A 20,119-nucleotide genomic window follows, 5' to 3' on the forward strand; every position below is an offset into this window, starting at 1 on the left:
CGGGGTGATGGATGATGGGGGTTGCAGGTAGGTCTGTGTTTTGGCTGGGGGGAATGAAGGTGTCGAATCTACAATAAAACTTGTTCAGATCGTCAGCCAGTTGATGGTTCACCACAGCCTGGGGGAATGGTTTCTTGTGGAGCCCCTTCCACACTGACACGGGGTCATTGTCTGAAAACCTGTTTTGCAGTTTTCCAATGTAGCACTTCTTCGCTGCCTTAATCTCCCTTGTCAGTGTGTTCCTGGTTTGTTTGTACAGAATCCTGTCCCCTCTTCTGTATGCCTCCTCCTCCTCCCGACGAAGCTGCCTGAGTTGTGATGTGAACCAGGGCTTGTTGTTGAATGTGCAGGTTTTTGTTGGAATGCACGTCTTCACAAAAACTGATGTATGAGGTCACGATGTCAGACAGATCATGAAAATCTGTAGCTGCAGCCTCAAAGACACTCCAATCCCTGCAGTCGAAACAGGTCTGAAGTTCCAGCTTTGACTCGTTGGTCCATCTCCTGACTGTCCTGACAACAGGCTTAACCGATCTTAGTTTCTGCCTGTATGTTGGGAGAAGGTGAACCATGCAGTGGTCGGAGAGTCTCAAGGCTACCCATTTAACAGAGCGATATACATCCTTTATTGTCAGATTCCTCCTTCTCCAGCCTTTCCTGCTCAACTGGTTTCACCTATCGTCTTTAAGTTGTCCTCCTTCCCCTACCTCCACCTTTTTATTCTAGCATCTTCCCCCTTCCTTCCCAATCCTGATGAAGGTTCTCAGCTTGAAATGTTGACTGTTTATTCATTTTCATGATTGCTGCCAGACCTGCAGAGTTTCTCCAGCATCTTGTATGTGTTGCTCTGGACTTCCAGTATCTGCAGAATCTCTTGTGATTATTAATATCGCATTTAATTAAGGCTGAAGTAACACTATTTTCACAAATAATCAAAGCAGACAATGGATATCAATCGTGATATGTGGCTTTACCTTTGCTTTGCTAATAAACCTCCTCTAAAACACCTTCCTTGTATTCCAGTTATTGTGAAAACAAAATTAAAGTATGGGAAAATACATAACAAATTCAATTTCATTTACAGATTTCATGCAATGCATGCCCAGTGACCTTAATGACCTTGAAGTTATTTCAAATATATTAGTCAATTCTCCATGACATGAACAGTCACTAAAAGCAAATTCGAAGACAGATTGTCTATGGCACAATGTAATTTAGTATGTTCCTCACCACACTGCCCAGCGATCCAAATTCTATATTTTCACTAAGTTGCTAAAACTGAAATACACTGCTCTAAGTAGCAAAATACAACTGCTTGAAGTATATCTAAATTAAAATGCAAAACAGTAGTATTAAACAAGTGACTGATATCTCTGCATTACAAGTTTATATTTGCAATTCTCATTTCAACTTATGATTCCCAAATTACATATTAATTTAATTCATTCATAATTATTTATTCAAGAAAATCCAATGTTAAAAATCTTATTTAATTATGTCTTTATAGCCAGGTCCAGTTATAAGCAAATTCATCACATGAGGAAATATAAATTACTAGGGATACAAATACAAGATTGCTGTAACATATCTAAAAAGGAACTCAGGAGAAATTTCTTCATTCAGATATGATTAGAAGGTAGAAACTTACCATAGAGGTTGGTTGAGACAAACAGTACAATGATATTTTGAAGGTGAAAAGGAGGTAAACACCACACAATGGTATTTTAAGGAATTAGATAAGTAAGTTCCAGGATGGGCTGAGTGGGGCTTCTTTCTCCGCTGTAAATACCATGCAATATATATTTTTTAAAAATCAGGCCCAATGTGCAGGTTTGGAGAAAAGAGCAATTTCCACAAATGAAAACAAAATGAAATAACTCAGCGCCAGCTGATTTTTGAGAAGATATCTTTTTGACATTACAGCGTTAGATGGTGTGATAACCTTGTATTCAATGCTGTGCACTCAGCATCAGAGTGAAACTGCGAATAAAAATTGGAAGCCCCCACTAAGTTTACACATATTCTTCACAGCTCTGGGAATAGGTCTAATCACATATTTTTGAACAAAATACATTCTACTAATGCAAAACTTAGTACAAAATTAACAAGTTTTAATCACTGGAACCGAGTCAGACTTAAATTATTTCATTCAACTGTGTACCTTAACATGTGTTTTTAAAAACTCAATCCTTCAATCATATTAGAACTGTGATTAGTGATTAGGATCTGAAAACATCAACACTAATTTTCACTCCAGGTGAAACTACAAATTTGTTAGTTGTTGGAAAAAAACACAAATTACAGAAGTTTCAAGTTTATTTTACAGAAATACACAGAATGTTGTTAACTTAATAAAATGAATTTACATTTTTAACACAAAAAATGAAATCCACTGGTAGGATTTTGATTATATTTTGATGTATGTAAATGTGCTAAGTTGTTGCCCATTTTCTTTCCTCTTCTATGCTTGAAGTATGGATGAAGTAAGGAGAATGAATCACTGAATATCATCGTCATCAAAGAGGTCTTCAAAATCTAAAGTTTAAAGAAGGCACATTAATATCCTGAAAAAGTTACTGTTTTTCTCTACAACCTTCTTTTCCTTCCTGTTAATTTTACATACTCACAAAACTCATCTGTTGAAAATGATAGACAATTTTCCTTAGAATACTTCCCCACATGAAACTAACATTCCCTCATTCATACAAGAAAAAAATGTTTGATGATACCAAAAGAACTCACATTCCTTTCTTGAGTAACAGGACTTGTAGAGTATATGATCAAAATAAAACAGTGTGAATGCCAATCTGGAGTAATATTTGAATTCAGGACTCCAAGAAATGTTTTGGGATTACTTATATGAAGGACCAAACTCTTCTCAATCCAGGTACCAACTATGCATTGCTAGGACACATATAAGCATTTTAATTTAAAATCAACCAATCTTCCCTTAGTGTAGACCATGGCATACTGCACATCTCCAGTAGTCACTATTTTCAGACTGAACAAATCTAATCGTTACTATCTCTTGTAACTGAGTCCTCCAATGCTCTAAGACCACTTCACTGAACAAATTCTGGCCACTTCACAAGCCCCATGTCATTGCTCCACCACTGACGTGTCCCCAGTTACAGAATGTACACTTTTTAAACACCTGTCAAGGTAAGTTATAAATCCTCAATTTAACCATGTGTTTGATTACCTGTCTAGCATCTGTTTTCTATCTGCATTGTATTCTGTGCTGTGCATTATTGTGTTTATTGTGGTAGTTAGCCACTTGGGTGAAATGTGGTAAATTCGAAGGGAATAAGTTATGTACTTGTGCTTTACTTCGGGTAGTTCAGTTCCGGGTCCCAGCGGATGGCATATCTTTTGGTGACTGCTTAATTTCATCGTTTCAAGATTGTATGTTTTGTTCATTGCTAATAAAGGCTTTAATACAGTTCATCAACATTATTATTGGGTCAATTGGAAGGCGCATCATACAAGGATAACAATCCACCCTAGGTCGCCAGCAGTGGCAATTGATTTGTTAGAATTGGCCATTAGAGTATTTATATTTGCAGCTCAATGTCATTCCAAGAAATACCTTGAACAACTGTACATGTTAAATGTTGATTGAGAATATTTGTGTTGTAGGTTCAAACGAAGCAAACTAACTAATTGAGATAGCACACACTAATTCCACAAGACAAAAACATGGTGGTGGTGGGAGAGCCAGGAAATGGTGAAGGTATTTGGCTTTTTTAAAAATCAAACAGAATCCACTGTAGGAATGAATATAATCTGCAACTCAAGTGACTTCAAGGCTTGGCTTCCTGTCTCACCACAATGTTTTAGCAATGACTCTATCAGTAGACAAAATTCAGTTGTGCAAAGTGTTCCCAATTTTTCTTCCCTAGTAAGACTCTTGCCACTTTTAGCAAGAACCGAATTTAATTCAGTACTCCAACTGAGGTCAAAATGGAAGCAGAGATTAAAATCCTATACTTCTGTCTAAGATTTCAATAAAGTTGTTTAAGGAAATACCTAATAGCTTTAACACAGTACCTTACGTGGGTTTAAGAATATCAGAAATAAGGCCATCCTACATAGAAATTTATTTACCTTCTGTAATTCTCCATAAATTACAGAACTCAGTGATTATTCCAGGTCAGAAAATAAGAGGCTGAAAATTTTGTTTCAATATAGAATCCTATTTGGGAAGAACATCAATAGACATATGGACACACTTCGATAACAGCAAGAAACTTGCAGTTTTGGCCACTAAAAAATTGCCTGTTCAAAGTTCATTGGTTCAAAAATCAGCACTTTGAAACCTTTTGAGGTCTTTTAAGTCACATCAATTTCTACAACACCATTCCAAGTATCTGAAGTAGATCTCTGCTCCTTGTTCTCAAAACAGCTTTTTGTCACAGTTCAATACCAAGCTTATAAAATAGAAATTTTGGGGAAGTTTGATGGTTGTTGAGATTTTTTTCTATTTGTGAATTTTGGTATCTATATCATGGCCCAACAAGCGAAGGCATAAATTAATCAGATCCTTCTTTCCAATTTCAAATGTACCCATACTTACCAAAATTAGCAACTGTAGACCTCAGATTGGCTGTGTGAAAGTATTGCAAGCCTATGTGTAAAAGGTAGTATAAACCTGAAGTAGAGCAAACCCAATGTACACCTGTTCGCTACATAGGTGCCAGTGGAGTTCAGTGCAGTGCCACAGCACCACTGGCTTCAAAAAACAAAAAAAAATACTAACAAGGAATATCACATCAAAATTGATGTCTGCAAGATTCTAAAGAATAGAATAAACCTAAACTGGTAATTAGACACCTCTATAACCAGAAGGATGGTGATGCATAAAAGTCCACAGTCTTTATAATGGGCACTTCCTCTCTTCAAACCGCAAAGCCTGTCAGTGCAAACTAATTCATATATTCCATTAAGGGTATTGAAGTGAATCAGTATTCTAAAATATCATGCAAATAAAAGGACTTCAATGTGAGCAGTTTACTTACAGATGCAAGCTAAAGAAATTAAAAGTATATCCAGCCACATCTAATAACCTCTCAGATACATGTAATTATCTTGTTGAAATTTCTTTGGCCATCACCGCCTCACTCAGTTAAACACTTGAAAATATTTTATTGTGGCATGCAAATACGAGGGATGATTGATAAGTTCATGGCCTAAGGTAGAAAGAGTCAATTTTAGAAAACTTAGCACATTTATTTTTCAACATAGTCCACTCCTACATTTACACACTTAGTCCTGCGATCGTGGAGCATACGGATCTTGGACCTGCAGAAAGTGTCCACAGCAGGGGTGATTGATAAGTTCGTGGCCTAAGGTAGATGGAGATGAGTTATACAGCTCTCATTACATGCACATGCAGTTCAACTCTGAGTGATTATGCAGAAAGCTTGAAGTTAATAACTCATCGGGGGTGATTGATAAATTCGTGGCCTAAGGTAGAAGGAGATGAGTTATTAACTTCAAACTTAATATAAAAATAAATAGATACACAAAAATAAAGAAATGCATTTCACAATTATAAAGATAAGTTTCAGAGTGATGGTTAATCTGTGATAATGTTCTCTATTCCAGGGATAGTCAGCAGGACTTTGTGCAGAGCAGGTGACAAAGATGATTGATGTAGGTAGAGTAGTGAATGTCACATATATGTACTTTAATAAAGCTTTCGACAAGGTCCTTTGTGATGAGATGATCCATTAGCCCACAAGACAGGAGCAGAATTATGCTGCCTGGCCCATCAAGTCTGCTCTGTCATTTCATCATAGCTGATTTATTATCCCTCTGAAACGCATTCTCTCTGTAACTTTCTAGCACCCTAATTTGGCCTCCACAGCTGCCTGTGTCAATGAATTCCACATATTCATCATCCTCCAAATAAAGAAATTATTCATCTCTGTTCTAAATGGACGTCCTTCTATGGGTCCTTTAGTCGCAGACTCCCCACTATAGAAAACACCCTCTCCACATCCACTTCCTCTAAGCCTTTCAGCATTCAATAGCTTTCAATGAGATCCTCCCTCATTCTTCTAAACTCCAGCAACTACAGGACCAGAGCGATCAGCAGCTCCTCATACATAAACCTTTTCATTCTCAGAATAATTCTAGTGATGCTGCTGTGGATTTTCTCCAATGTCAGCACATCCTTTCTTAGATAAGCGGCCCAAAACTGCTCACAATGCTCCAAGTACAGTCTTGCCAATGCCTTATAAAGTCTCAGCATTACATCATTGCTTTTATATTCCAATCCTCTTGAAAAGAATGCTAACATTGCATTTGCCATCCTTACTACCAGGTAAACCTGCAAGTTAACCTATGCAACTCCCAAGTTTCTTTGTACCTCTGATTTTTGACTGTTTTCCCTTACTCTACACCTTTATTCCTTCTACCAACACTATATTCTGTCTGCTATTTCTTTACCCATTGTCCTAATCAGTCTGCCCCTCTGCAGTCCCCCTGCTTCCTCACCTGCTCCTCCATCTATCTTCATGTCATCCGCAAACTTGGCCACAAAGCCATCAATTCCCTCATCAAAATCACTGACATACAATGAAGCAGACCCAACACCAACCTCTGCAGAACACCACTCGTCAGTGGCAGCCAAACAGAAAAGGCCCCCTTTATTCCCACTCTTGTGCCCCCTGCCATCCTATCCATCCTAGTATCTTTCCTTTTAACACCATGGGATCTTAACTTCTTTAGCAGCCTCATAGTAGCAATTTGGCAAGGGCCTTCTGAAAATCCAAATAAACAAAATCAACAGACTTTTACCTTTGTCTATGCTGTCTGCTATTTCCTCAAAAAAATTCCAACAGATTTGTCAGGCAGCATTTCCCCCCAGGGAACCCATGCTAACTTCAGCCTATCGCATCATGTCTCTCCAAGTACTCTGAAACAACCTCCTAAATAATGGACTGAAACATCTTCCTAACCACTTAAGTCAAGCTAACTGGCCTATAATCTCCTTCCTGCCCGTTTCTTCTAAAAGAGAGCAGAGACATTTGCAATTTTCCAGTCCTCTGGAACCATTCCAAAATCTACTGATTCTTGAAAGATCACTACTAATACCTCCACAATCTTATCAGCTTATAACTCTTTCAGAACCCACATGTGCAGTCCATCTGGTCTTGCTGACTTATCTACTTTCAGACCTTTCAACTTCTCAAGTACCTTCTTAGTAATAGCAAATGCATTCACTTCTGTTCCTTGACACAATTGAACTTCTGGCACACCATCTGTATCTTCCACAGTGAAAATTGATGCAAAATACTTATTCCATTTCTTTGACCCCATTACTACTTCTCCAGCGTCATTTTCCAGAGGTCCAATGTTCGTTCTCACCTCTCTTTTACTCTTTACACATCCGAAAAAAACTTTTTAGATCCTCTTCTATATCATTAGCTAGCTTACCTTCAAATTTAATCTCTTCTCTCCTAATGGCTTTTTAAGTTGCCTTCTGTTGGTTTTTAAAAGCTTCCTGATCCTCTAACTTCCCACTGAATTTTGCTATCTTATATGCCCAATCTTTTGCTTTTATACTGTTTTTGACTTCCCCTGTCAGCCAGTTATGTCATATTCCCTTTAGAATATTACTACTTCTATGGGATGTAACTATCCTGCACCTTTGGAATTGCTCCCCAAAACTCGAGCCATTGCTGTTCTGCCATTATATCTCTCCTTTTACTCCACTGGAATATTGATACATCTGAATTTATCTTCTCCCTCTCAAACACTAGGGTGAATTCTATCATAGTATGATATTGCTTCCTAAGGACTCCTTTACCTTAAGCTTCCCAATCAAGTCTGCTTCATTACGCAACACCCAATTCAGAATTGCCTTTTCCCTCGTGGACTGAACCATAAGCTGCTCTAAAAAGCCATCTCATAGGTATTCTACAAATTCCCTCACTTGGGATCCAGCATCAACCTGATTTTCCTAATCTACCTGCATATTGAAATCCCTCGTGACTATTGTAACATTGTCCTTTTTACATGCTTTTTCTGTCTCTCATTGTAATTTGTGCCCCACATCCTGGCCACTGCTTCAAGCCCTGTATACTGTGTAACTCCTGTCAGGGTCTTTTTACCCTTACAGTCTCTCAGCTCTACTAACAAGGATTCTATCTCTTCCGATCCTACGTCACCTCTTTCTAAGCATTTGATTTCATGTTTTACCAACAAAGCCACCCCAAACCCTCTGCCTACCTTCCTGTCTTTTTGATACAATGTGCATCCTTAGCTATTAAGTTCCCAACTATGATCTTTCAGCCACGACTCAGTGATAACCACATCATACCTACTAATCTCTAACTGTGCTACAAGATCTATTTTATTCTGTAAAATACATACAGGACCTTCAGTCCTGTATTCATCACCCTTTTTGATTTTGCTCCCCTGTTATACGACAACTCATCCCACTGACTGCAAATTTTCCCTATCATCTGCCTGTTCTTCCTCACAGTCTCATGACACACTGCTTCTGCTAACTCTGCAAATGCCCCATCCACAGCCTATCACTCCAGTTCCCATCTCCCTACCAGATTAGTTTTAACCAACTGCTCAGCAAAGCTGCCTGCAGTGACATTCACACCCCCACCCCCAGTTCAGGTGTAACACATCCTTGGTGAACAGGTCATACCTTCCCCAAAAGAAACCCCTGTGATCCAAAAATCTGAAACCCTGCCCCTTAAACCAATTCCTCGGCCACAGATTCATCTGACAAATCATCCTTTTCTTACCCTCACTGGCACATGGCAAAGGCAGCAATCCAGAGATTAGTACCTCCTTTTCAGCATTCTACCTAACTCCCTATATTCTCTCTTCGAAACCTTGGTGCTAATATGTAACATGACTTTCAGCTGTTCACCCTCCTGCTTTGATGACCCGATCCAGGACATCCCTGGCCCTGGCAATGGGAGACAATGTACTATCCGGTATCTCTTTCAGGTCCATTGAATCTACTATCCTGGTCCTCTAACAATGGATTCACCTATCAATACTGCGCTCCTCTTCTTCCCCCCCTTCCCTTCTAAGCCACAGAGCCAGACTCAGTGCCCGAGACCCGGTCACTATGGCTTTCCCCTAATTGGTCATCCCTCTAAACAGTATCCAAATTCCCAATCCAACTAATATTAGACAAATGGAGTCCATGGGAACGGCATAGTCGATTCAAAACTGGTTTCGCTACAGAAGGAAGAGGGTAGCAATGGAGGGGTGTTATTTTAACTGGAGGTCACTGACTAGAGATGTTCCACAGAGATTGGTGCCAAAACCTCTGTTACTTATGGTAATGATTTACATAGGTGGGCAAATTAACAAAGCTTGTGATAACACAAATCTGGTAAAGTTATGAATAACGAAAAAGGTTGTCAAAGGATTGAACAGTTAGAAATGTGCACAAAAAATGGCATATGGACTTCAATCCAAACAAATACAAGGTGATGCAGTCTTGCAGGTCAAACATAAGAGAAAGTATCCAGTTAAGGGCAGGAGCTCAAGGAGCATTCATGTACAGAAGGATCTTGGGGTACAAGTCCATAAAGTGGCAACACAAACAGATAGGGTGGTATAAGGGTAGCAAATGGCACATTTGCTTTCGTTTAGTCGGGGTGTTGAGTATAACAATTGAGAAGTCATGTTACAGCTGTATAAAACTTTGGTCTAGCGACATTTGCAGTACTGTGTGCAGTTCGGGTCACTGCCTTACAGGAAGGATGTGGAGGCTTTGCACAGGGTGCAGAGGTGACTCACCAGGATGTTGCCTGCATTAGAGTACTAGCTAAAAGAAGAGGCTGGAGAAGTTTGTGTTGTTTTCTCTGGAGCAGCTAAGACTCAGGAGACCTGGCTGAAGTTTATAAACTTACAAGAAGCTTAGGTAAGGTAGACAGCCAGTCTTTATCTCCCAATGTGAAAATATCAAATACAAGAAGGCATAGCTTTCAGGTGAGAGGGGAAAATTTAACTGACACTTATGAAACATTTGTTTTTATACAGAGTGACAGGTACATAAAAATGTGGTATCAAGGGAAGTTTTGAAAGCAGATATGATAGCTATGTTTAAGAAACACTTATGACAGGCATATGAACAGGCAGGGAATGGTGGGATAAAGACATTGTGCAGGGAGATGGGATTCATTTAAACTGGCATCATGACTGTGGGCTGAAAGGCAGGTTCCCATGTTGCACTATTCTATGTTCTAATCTAATTGGTCTGGAAGAACCACAAAGGAGGTTCAAGCCTCTGCTGACAACGTTCCCTCTAAACACACTTTATATCATGGAAAGGATACTTCTAGTGGCTAAAACATGGCATGTACAGTTCCTTCATCAATTTAAAAACTTCTAAATGCTGCATGTAAAGGCTCTACTTCAAGTGAGCTTGCAGAGATAAAGTGGAAAGGGGAATGGTGTTTCCCCAAAATTACCATATTCACTGTACACAACCGTGACCCAAAACAAATGAAAAACTAAAACACAAAAGTTTATAAATGTTAAGTATAGACAAGGTAGACAGTAGGGTCCTTATCCCAGGATGCAAATATCAAATACTAGAAGGCATAGCTTTAAGGTGAGAGTGGGAAATTTAAGAGAGATTTATGAGGCAAGTATTGTTTTTAAATACCCAGAGCGGTAGGTGCATATCTTCAAAAGGATAAGATGTAAGTGGGGAACTCAGCATATCAATAGTAGACAACTGTGACTCAAGACAAATTAAAATACTGAACACATAAAACAATGCTAACAGAATGGCAGAGTTAAATAAAAGTTAAAACTGTAACTCAAGAGGCTACAAGATAGCTAGTACAAGTTAAAAAATGTTGCATGAGGATTCTGTATTCTCATTCATTTCATCTCTGGGGGGGTATCTGCTGTGATCAATGACATTTTACCTTCTCTCAGACAACAATCAGAAACATCAATGGCATTTATTCAAGATGCTGCCCGACCTATGTGCACTTTCGAGCACTTTCTGATTTTATTTCAGATCTCCAGCATTTGACTTTTATTACTTACTGAAGCATCATCTTATTTGGCAGTGGGGTGGGAACCGGAGTGAAGGGATAGGACAGATGGTAAAAAAGTAAAGATAGTGTGCAGTCAGACTGTCAGGAAGGGCAAGCAGATGATAGGACAAAATTACAGCCAGCAGGGTGAGTATCAGTGCATTAGGGATGCAGTTTCAAAAGGGGTAGCAAGTGTTACATCTCAGTGCACACAGTATAAGGAACAAGGTGGATGATCTTGTTGCACTATTACAGATTGTCAGGTATGATGTTATGGACATCACTGAATCGTGGCTGAAGGATGGTTGTAGTTGGAAACTGAATTCCAAGGTTACATGTTCAGAGGGTTAGGAAGGTAGGCAGAGGGAGGTGTGGCACTGCTGGTAAAGAATAGTAACAAATCAGTAGAAAGACGTGACATAGGATCGGAAGATGTTGAATCCGTGCTGGTTGAGTTAAGAAACTGCAAGAGCAACAGGACCCCGATGGCAGTGACATACAGGTTTCCCAACAGCAGCTGGAATGTGGACCACAGATTATAACGGGAAATAGAAAAGGCATATAAAAGGGCAATGTTATAATATTCACGAGAGATTTTAACACGCAGGTCAATTGGGGAAAATCAGGTTGGTAATGGATCTGTCGAGAGTGAGTTGTTGAATGCCTCTAAGATGCCTTTTTAGAGCAGTTTGGTGTTGATCCCACCATGAGATCAACTGTACTGAATTGGGAGTTATGTAATGAACCCGAGGGAATTAGGGAGTTTAGGGTAAAAGACCCTTAAGAGGCAGTGATCACGAGATGATTGAGTTCAACTCGAAATTTGATAGGGAGAAAGTAAAGTCTGATGTTGCTGTTTTTCAGTGGAGTAGAGAAATTATAGTGGTATGAGAGAGGATTTGGCCAAAGTAAATTGGAAGGAAATGCTGGCAGGGATGACAGCAGAGCAGTAATGGCGTGAGTTTTTGGGGAAAATGAAGAAGGTGCAGGATAAATGTATTCCAAAAACAAAGAAATACTCAAATGACAAAATATTACAACTGTGGCTGACAAGGGAAGTCAAAGCTATTGTAAAAACCATGAGAGGACATGTAACAAAGCACAAATTAGCAGTAAGATAGAGGATCAGGAAGCTTTTGGAAACCTACAGAGAGCAACTGAAAGAATCATCAGGAGGGAAAAGATGAAATATGCAAGCAAGCTAGCAAACAATATCAAGTGGATAGTGAAAGCTTCTTCAGGTATGTCAAATATAAAAGAGATGAGTGTGGATATATGTCCACTAAAAAATGAGGCTGAAGAAATAATAACAGGGGACAAGGAGATGGCAGATGAACTAAACTGAGTATTTTGCATCAGTCTTCACTGTGGAAGACACGAGCAGTATGCCTGATATTGTATTGTGCGAAGAAATAGAAGTGGGTGTAGTTACTGTTACAGGGGAGAAGGTGCTCAAAAAGCTGAAAAACCTTAGGTGTACACAAGCCACCTGGACCAGATGAACTGCACCCAAGGTTTCTAAAAGAGGTAGTGGTAGAGATTGGATGCAAAAGTAATGGATCTTTCAAAAACCACTGGACTCCGGCATGGTGCCAGAGAACTGGAAAATTGCAAATGTTACTCCATTCTTTAAGAAAGGAGGAAGGCAGCAGAAAGGAAATTATAGCCCAGTTAGCCTGACCTCAGTGGTTGGGAAGATGTTGGAGACAATTGTTAAAGATGAGGTTATGAAATACTTGGTGACACAGGACAAGATAGGACAAAGTCAGCATGGTTTCCTTAAGGGAACATCTTGGCTGACGAACCTGTTGGAATTCTTTGAGGAGATGCAGTGAATATTGTATATTTGGACTTTCAGGCCTTTGACAAGGTGCCACACAATGAAGCTGCTTACCAAGTTAAAAGCCATGATATTACAGGAAAACTTCTGGCATGGTTAGAGCACTGGCTGATTGGCAGGAGGCAGTGAGTGGGAATAAAACGTGCTTTTTCTGGTTAGCTGTCAATGACTAATGATGTTCCAAAGGGGTCAGTGTTGGGGCCACTTCTTTTTATGCTGTATATCAATGATTTAGATAATGGAATAGATGGCTTTGTTGCCAAGTTTGCAAATGATACGAAGATCGATGGAGGTACAGGTAATGTCGAGGAAACAGGTAGGCTGCAAAAAGTCTTGGACAGATTAGGAAAATGGGCAAGAAAATGGCAAATGAAATACGTTGCTGGAAAATGCATGGTCATATACATTGGTAGTAGAAATAAATGTGCTATTTTCTAAACAGGGAGAAAATCCAAAAAGCTGAGATGCAAAGGGACTTGGGAGTCCTTGTACAGAACATCCTAAACGTTAACTTGAAGGTTGAGTCAGTGGTGAGGAAGGCGAATGCAATGTTAGCATTGATTTCAAGAGGTCTAAAATAAAGAACAGGGATGTGACGCTGAGGCTTTATAAGGCACTGGTGAGGCTTCACCTTGAGTATTGTGAACAGTTTTGGGCTCCGTATGAAAGAAAAGATTTGCTGGCATTAGAGAGGGTTCACAGGAAGTTCACAAGGATGATTCCGGAATTGAAAGAGTTATTGTACAAGGAACTTTTGATGGTTCTATGTCTGTACTAGCTGGAATTTAGAAGGATGAGGGAGGATCTCATTGAAACCTGAGTAGTTATAGCCTGACTCCATGCTTCACTATGTACAAAGTAGCTATCATACCTAGCTTTGGATTTCAGGATATCGGTATTAGATCACAAGAGAATGCTTATGATAGAATCTGGAGCAAAAATCCTTGACTAACTCAGAGGGTAAGGAGGCATGTGTGGAGTGTAGTGGGCATCAGAATAAAGGAACTCGACCTGAAATGTTGACTATCCATTTCCCACCATGGATCTTGCATGACTTGCTGAGTTCCTCCTGCATTTTGTTTTTTTGCTATAAGTACTGGATCTGAAGTTATAAGAAACCTGACAATTTCAATAAGTATTTACATTTTAAAAATACAATTGAAAATCAATTTTAAACTTCTGTAACTTAAATTACTTTCGTAACAAAAGTAATGCACAAATATTTCCCTGAACGTAGCAGTTCAAAAAGCAGCATCTGCCCTCTAGTTGTGAACAATATCACTTGCAATTAAACATCCAAGTCATGAATGCACTGAAAAATTGTTCCGCTGGTTATTATATTTCCCCAGCAAATTTATTTTCTCAAAGGGGTCATTTCTAGTAAAGCAAGGTGAAAGCCAAATTCCACTGACCAGCCATGAAACCAAAACAAAAGACATGAGCATTCCAAATGTTTAAAAAGTTCATTTTTTTTTTAAGTTGACCATGCTTCTTTATATTAGTTTTAAATACATCATTATTTGCTTAACCCAGCTAACAAGTACATCAGTGGGATACTTTCGGTAAAGCAGCACACAAATAGCACAGTAAATGTTCTATTACTTAGTTTGAAACTTTAGTGCTCTACTTTCCATCCTGTGGAAAGCAGCAGTGACGGTTTTGGGTTTGCTAACCGCAATGTTCTAAACTCAAAGATCTTAATCCCTATGTGATATAGATTGCAATGGGTACCCTCACTAAAAAGTTATATTGTAACCTACTCTTCAAAGACTATTTCACTTCCCTGTTTATTCTCAATGGCGAGTTTAGCTGCCAAATCCACTATTTAAGCAGTGGGCTCTCCTCTCCCTACCAAGCAGGAGCTACTTCTAGGTAGCAAAGTAGTTTAAAGACAGTTCATTTACTTTTAGTGATACATGTTTAAATCCTGGCTGGCGGGGTGGACATACGTCTCTACCAAAGGAGGTGTAAGACACCTCTACACTCCATACATCTGCAGGTCAACCTTGAGCAAGATGTAGCTTCTGTTTGCACCCATCCACCACTCCCCACCTCCGATCAGGATCCCATGAAGTCATAGGAAAAGGTAATGGTGGTCGTATGAGCAGCTGGTGCATATTTTGTTTGGTTATGCAAGCTTTGATGCCAGGTCGAAGACAGTCTCTGAAGAGTATTAATAATTATTGGGGTCACCCGTCTTGTAGAGACACTGTGCAAAAGAATGCAATGGCAAGCCATTTTGCCAAGAACAATCATGGTACAGATGGAAGACCATGATCACCCAAGTCATACAACATGCCAAATAATGATGAATATGATGGTTAAATCCACAAAAAATTCTTAAAACACATTTAAAACTCACAGGGCATATCTTATAAAAGATTTCCAAGTTACAAATAGTTTCCAAAACAAATGATTTCCAAAACAGATGCAATTCCTATAAGCTAAAAATCATACCAATGATGTAGACAAATGAATTTATATATAGGCATCTGTTAGTCTCGAGAGACCATGGATTTGCGCCTTGGAAGGTTTCCAGGGTGCAGGCCTGGGCAAGATTGTATGGAAGACCGGCAGTTGTCCACGCTGCAAGTCTCCCCTCTCCACGCCACCGATGTTGTCTAAGGGAAGGGCATTAGGACCCATACAGCTTGGCACCGGGTGTCGTCGCAGAGCAATGTGTGGTTAAGTGCCTTCCTCAAGGACACAACACGCTGCCTCAGCCAAGGTTCAAACTAGTGACCTTCAGATCACTAGATGAACGCCTTAACCAGTTGGCCATGCACCAACACAAATGAATTATCTGTTGCAGAATTCAAAGGCAAAGGAATGGATTCTACTTCACCCTGTTTCTGTCATCCTTCTTACTGTTCCTGGACCATTCCCAATAAGCCTGACTGCTCTCTACATTCTTCTGGGTTTTTTTTTGCCACTTTAGGGACTTCACATGCATATGATATTTTTTCAGATACCTTCAAACACAAATACTCTAAAAGTTTCTGGAGGTACAGTTTCCAGGTACCCACAATTAATGTTTTGAAGGGGACTCTCTGAACATATACACACTCCAACTACTAACAGATCAGCTATTTGATGTGCTATGTGTTAGTATAAATCTGGTCTGCAAGCTTCCTTGAACTAAGTAATTTAGCACATTGTCTGGTTTGAAACGAGCCCCATTATCTTACACTGCAACTTCTGAGAAGTCAGCCCAGGTGCTCTGAGTAAGCATCTTGTGTTCTATAGACAGTTCTTGTTTTCAAAGCTGTCCTTTTAATTTCAGACTGATTATTGCTTGCCGCTTACGTTAAGAACTGAAGACCGGCTCCCGTTTACAACAAGACCAAAGAACATTGGTTGGAAGTTTATCTTACTCAAAAACTACCCTTTAATGTCTAGAAGTTTCACCTGCTATGTTAGATATAAAAGCTTAGCTATGAAGAAAGCTCCCTTGACCCTCAACAGTGAATCCACCGGAAGATAATTGGAGAGGTTGCAGAATGAAAAAAATACCCACAAGAAATGATACCCAATACAGATACAGTTCTCAACACAAGTCATTAGATCTTTGAGTCAGCTTCTCAAGGTCACCAAACAGTGCTATTGGTTCATTATTGCAGCAAATTCTGACCCATTTCTCATACAACCGTCTCAAGAGTCCTACATCAAATAGTGGTTCAGATCTTAACTCAGTTTAAAACTAACCACAGACACCAGTGTAAAAATCTGCAATGTTTTAACATGTTAAACTGAATAGCTGAAGTGGGAAATTTTGGTTAAAAGTCTTACTCAGAATCCACATGATAGCAAAAGAAAAATAGTGCAAGGAAGGTTAGACATTCGATTGAAACCTGAGAGCAACAATGTGGCTAGGAAATCAAAACTTTGTTCTGTATTTCAAGAGGGGTCTGGATAGGTACACAGGTGAGAATGGTTTGGATATGGTACAGGTGCAGGTAGATTGGCAAAAGATCAGGCAGCATGGACCAGATGGGTCAAAGGGCCTGTTTCTGTGCTGTGGTAGTCTATGACTCTATAATACGTCCTAACTATTTATTATGTACGTTACAAATACCAAGTGTTTGAAATACAGATTTAATAGAAAAATTCAATTAACTTGAAAATTTCCAAAGATATGGTTGAAAATTACAATGACTACTAAAATTGAGATTGTCAACATTTTGATGCCTGCATTGTGCATAAATAATCTATTTCAGCCAGTGCCATTTTCCCTGTTGCAGTGAGCAATATTTCAAGTTAAATGACTTAGAACTGCATCATTAATGTTTCTTCCACTGGGATAAAACAAGATGAAATTTCACTAGAAAGCCAGAGAAGCGAAACAGAAAATATGAAAACAAATGGGAAGACTTTCAGAATCCATAAATGTTAATCTCTGTCTCTTTTGAATTTGTTGTCCACTTTTATTAATTTCCTACTGTAACTTTTGCTGCAACATTTCTTTGAACATGGCTGGTTATACTGTATACTACGAGGTATTGCAGCTACACTTATATGAAGAGCAAGTAATCCAAAATTGCAGGCAAGAGCATCAGCAATTATTCTGCTGCATTCCTTGAAGTGATTACGTTCACCTTTCCACTCTTCTCAGTCAAACACGAGCCACTTAAGCTTTGCAAGTGAAGATCATTTAGTGCAAGGCGTGAGAGAGAGTCTCCAGAACATTACAATAAAATGTGAAACAGAGATCACACACCAGTACAGCTTAAAAAAACTAGGCACTACATCTTGTGAATTCTGAACAATATGGGCCAAAGAAGCAACAAAAATATGTGAATAAAGCGGAAAGAAAAATGGGCAAAGTTGAAAATCATATTTAAAGCAGAATACTCAATTGGCCACAATACGTTCTCAATAAACAAAAAGACTGTGCAAAAAGCAAAACAATATTGATAAATCACTCACCATTAAAGAAATCTGCATGAACTGCTTTTTCATTAGCTGCAAGGTCCATCAGAAGTCCCGAACTTCCCCCTGCCTGAAAAGTTCACATAATGTTTGGACTTTACAGAACTAAACTCTTTGATTTAATTTCTCTGCCAAACTCAAAACTGAGTTTGTGTTCTGTTATTTAATCTAAATTAGGGCAACAACTGGGAAGCTTTAAATTAGTGGGAAAAAAAATTGCGTTCCAGATCCCTGCTGAAAGTATGCCTACATGAGAACGAACTGGTGAATCACGTTGGGCTTGTGAGCAAACTGCTGATATTCAGTGAATAATTCTCATATCAAGAATATTTACTTGAACAATGCACTGGTATGTGGATTCATATAAAAGTACACTTGTAAGAATTTATCGCAATTCAAACAAGTCTACTAGAAAAAAAAATAAGGTGAATGTACAATAGCAAATGGAGAAAATAAAAAAGGAGATAATGCACATCATGAATAACAAAACTAGACTTAAATGTCCAGTAGTTTCTAATTGTAGCCAAGTCTCTGTAACTGGGTATTGAGTAATGCAGATAACTAAAAGGAGAAACATTCTCATTCACCCTTTACTCACCGCACACAGTTACCTGGTGCTGGGGTTGGTGCATATAGAGAACAGAATAAAGCAGCACAAGGTAAGGTAAAGGTGCTAAAGTTAAGGAGTTGTTTTTTTAAAGGAGAGAGAACACTGTGAATGGGCTTAGGGAGCTTTCAAGAAAAGATTGAGAATAGAGAGCACTTCTTATGCTGGAACAAGTCATCAACAGACAAAGACAAGGCCAAGAGAGATTTGTAGATGAAAATGGATTCTAAACTGATGTGCCAGGATTTAGGAAATAATGGATGTTATTGGGAATTAATTTTATACTGGTAGCATAGATCTGAATGTATTGCAGTTTACATTAAAAGGAATTCAGGATATACTGTAGAGAATGCTGGAATGGGAATAACAAAGTTAAGAAAGTGGTCACCAAAGTTTTGGAGGCACGTTAAAATTCAACGTAAGGAGAGTATAAAGTTTATGTACAGTTTTATTTAATTTAAATGAGAAACTATATAGGAGTTCCGAATTAGACTTACTAATGTTAAGAGAATAAGTTGTGTTTGTTCTTTGCATTGTTGGTTAAAGTACATAATAATTATTGTTTTCTGCTCAATGCTATTACGAAGATGTTAGCCACGCAAAGAAACCAATTCAAGCTCATCAATTGCATTGCCATGGGGACAGCAAGTGGGTAAAGGGAAATAAGAAAACACACTGGAGTGTAGTTCCGCGTCTGAGCAGAAGGATGGAAAGATTAATAATCAGATACAAGGAATAGGATGGAGGATGCAGGGAATGATAGAATAGGGTAGGGAAATCATTATGTCAAAGGGAGACTATCACGTCTCCTACAGTCTCTGTAAATTCAGCCTGGGGCTCTCATGTTTCGGCACCATATAGCCTGAGCCTGTGACAACTCCTCTTCTTCGCACCAACCTTCCCCTGTCCTCCTCCCGATACTCAGCTTCATCCAAATCTATGTCGAGTTTCCCTGAACAATCCTTCTCCTCCTCACCCCCCCCCCCACAACAAAGCCGGGCCGGTACTGAATCCTTCCCTTCTCCCTCTCGCCTCTCACCTCATCCAGGTCTACATATGGCCCAGCACCTTCAGGAAACATCTCATCCACCGCCGGTTTCATTCTCACTACAATACCCTGTACCAGACCCAAAGCCCGGACTCAAAACCAGACGGAACTTCCGGTGCCCCGCCGTTTCTCTGTCGCTGGAAACCAGCGCCGCGGATAAAGGAACTCCCTTCCCGAATTATCACCTTTTCTGGGGGCTGAGGCAGAAATTGTAGGGGCTATTCGTGTTTACAATATAAAAATTTTTATTTTGCATTTTGAAGGCAACAAATTTGCCGTATTGGTGCAAAGTTGTCTTGTGAGCGGGAGAGAATTGGGAATTATGTCGAATCTTCTTCTATCAATGAGCGTACCTGAAGGTTGTTACTAAGGTAAATAAATATACATTTAAAGTCAGAAAGACAACATAACCTTCAAAATATAGGCACTTTCCGATGTGTTTATTTGCTGACTCTCAATAGCACAACTTAGAATTTACTGGATTAAGGTAAGTGCCAACCCTGATCTCCAGCCACAGTCACTGTGTTTACACAGACATAATAGACAACTTGATTCCTAAGGATTCAAACCAGCACCACCGGTTTTCTTGATATATTTTAAAGACCCGCACCTGGATGAGTCGGGCAGTATTTCGAAAATTGCAGCTATCTGAAAATATG

General features: G+C 39.2%; 1 protein-coding gene across 1 annotated transcript; it reads right to left on the minus strand.

Moving 5' to 3' along the window:
- Positions 1-2,298: 2,298 nt before the first annotated feature.
- Positions 2,299-19,569, minus strand: cops9 (COP9 signalosome subunit 9). The gene is made up of 3 exons (XM_072254634.1): positions 19,452-19,569; positions 17,803-17,875; positions 2,299-2,535 (listed from the first exon to the last, which is right to left on the minus strand). Exons 1-3 carry the CDS (start codon positions 19,512-19,514, stop codon positions 2,498-2,500), a joined length of 174 nt encoding a protein of 57 aa, XP_072110735.1. The 5' UTR covers positions 19,515-19,569; the 3' UTR covers positions 2,299-2,497.
- Between the last annotated feature and the right edge of the window lie 550 nt (positions 19,570-20,119).

This window comes from Mobula birostris, chromosome 4 (assembly GCF_030028105.1).
Source record: "Mobula birostris isolate sMobBir1 chromosome 4, sMobBir1.hap1, whole genome shotgun sequence".
NCBI lineage: Eukaryota > Metazoa > Chordata > Chondrichthyes > Myliobatiformes > Myliobatidae > Mobula > Mobula birostris.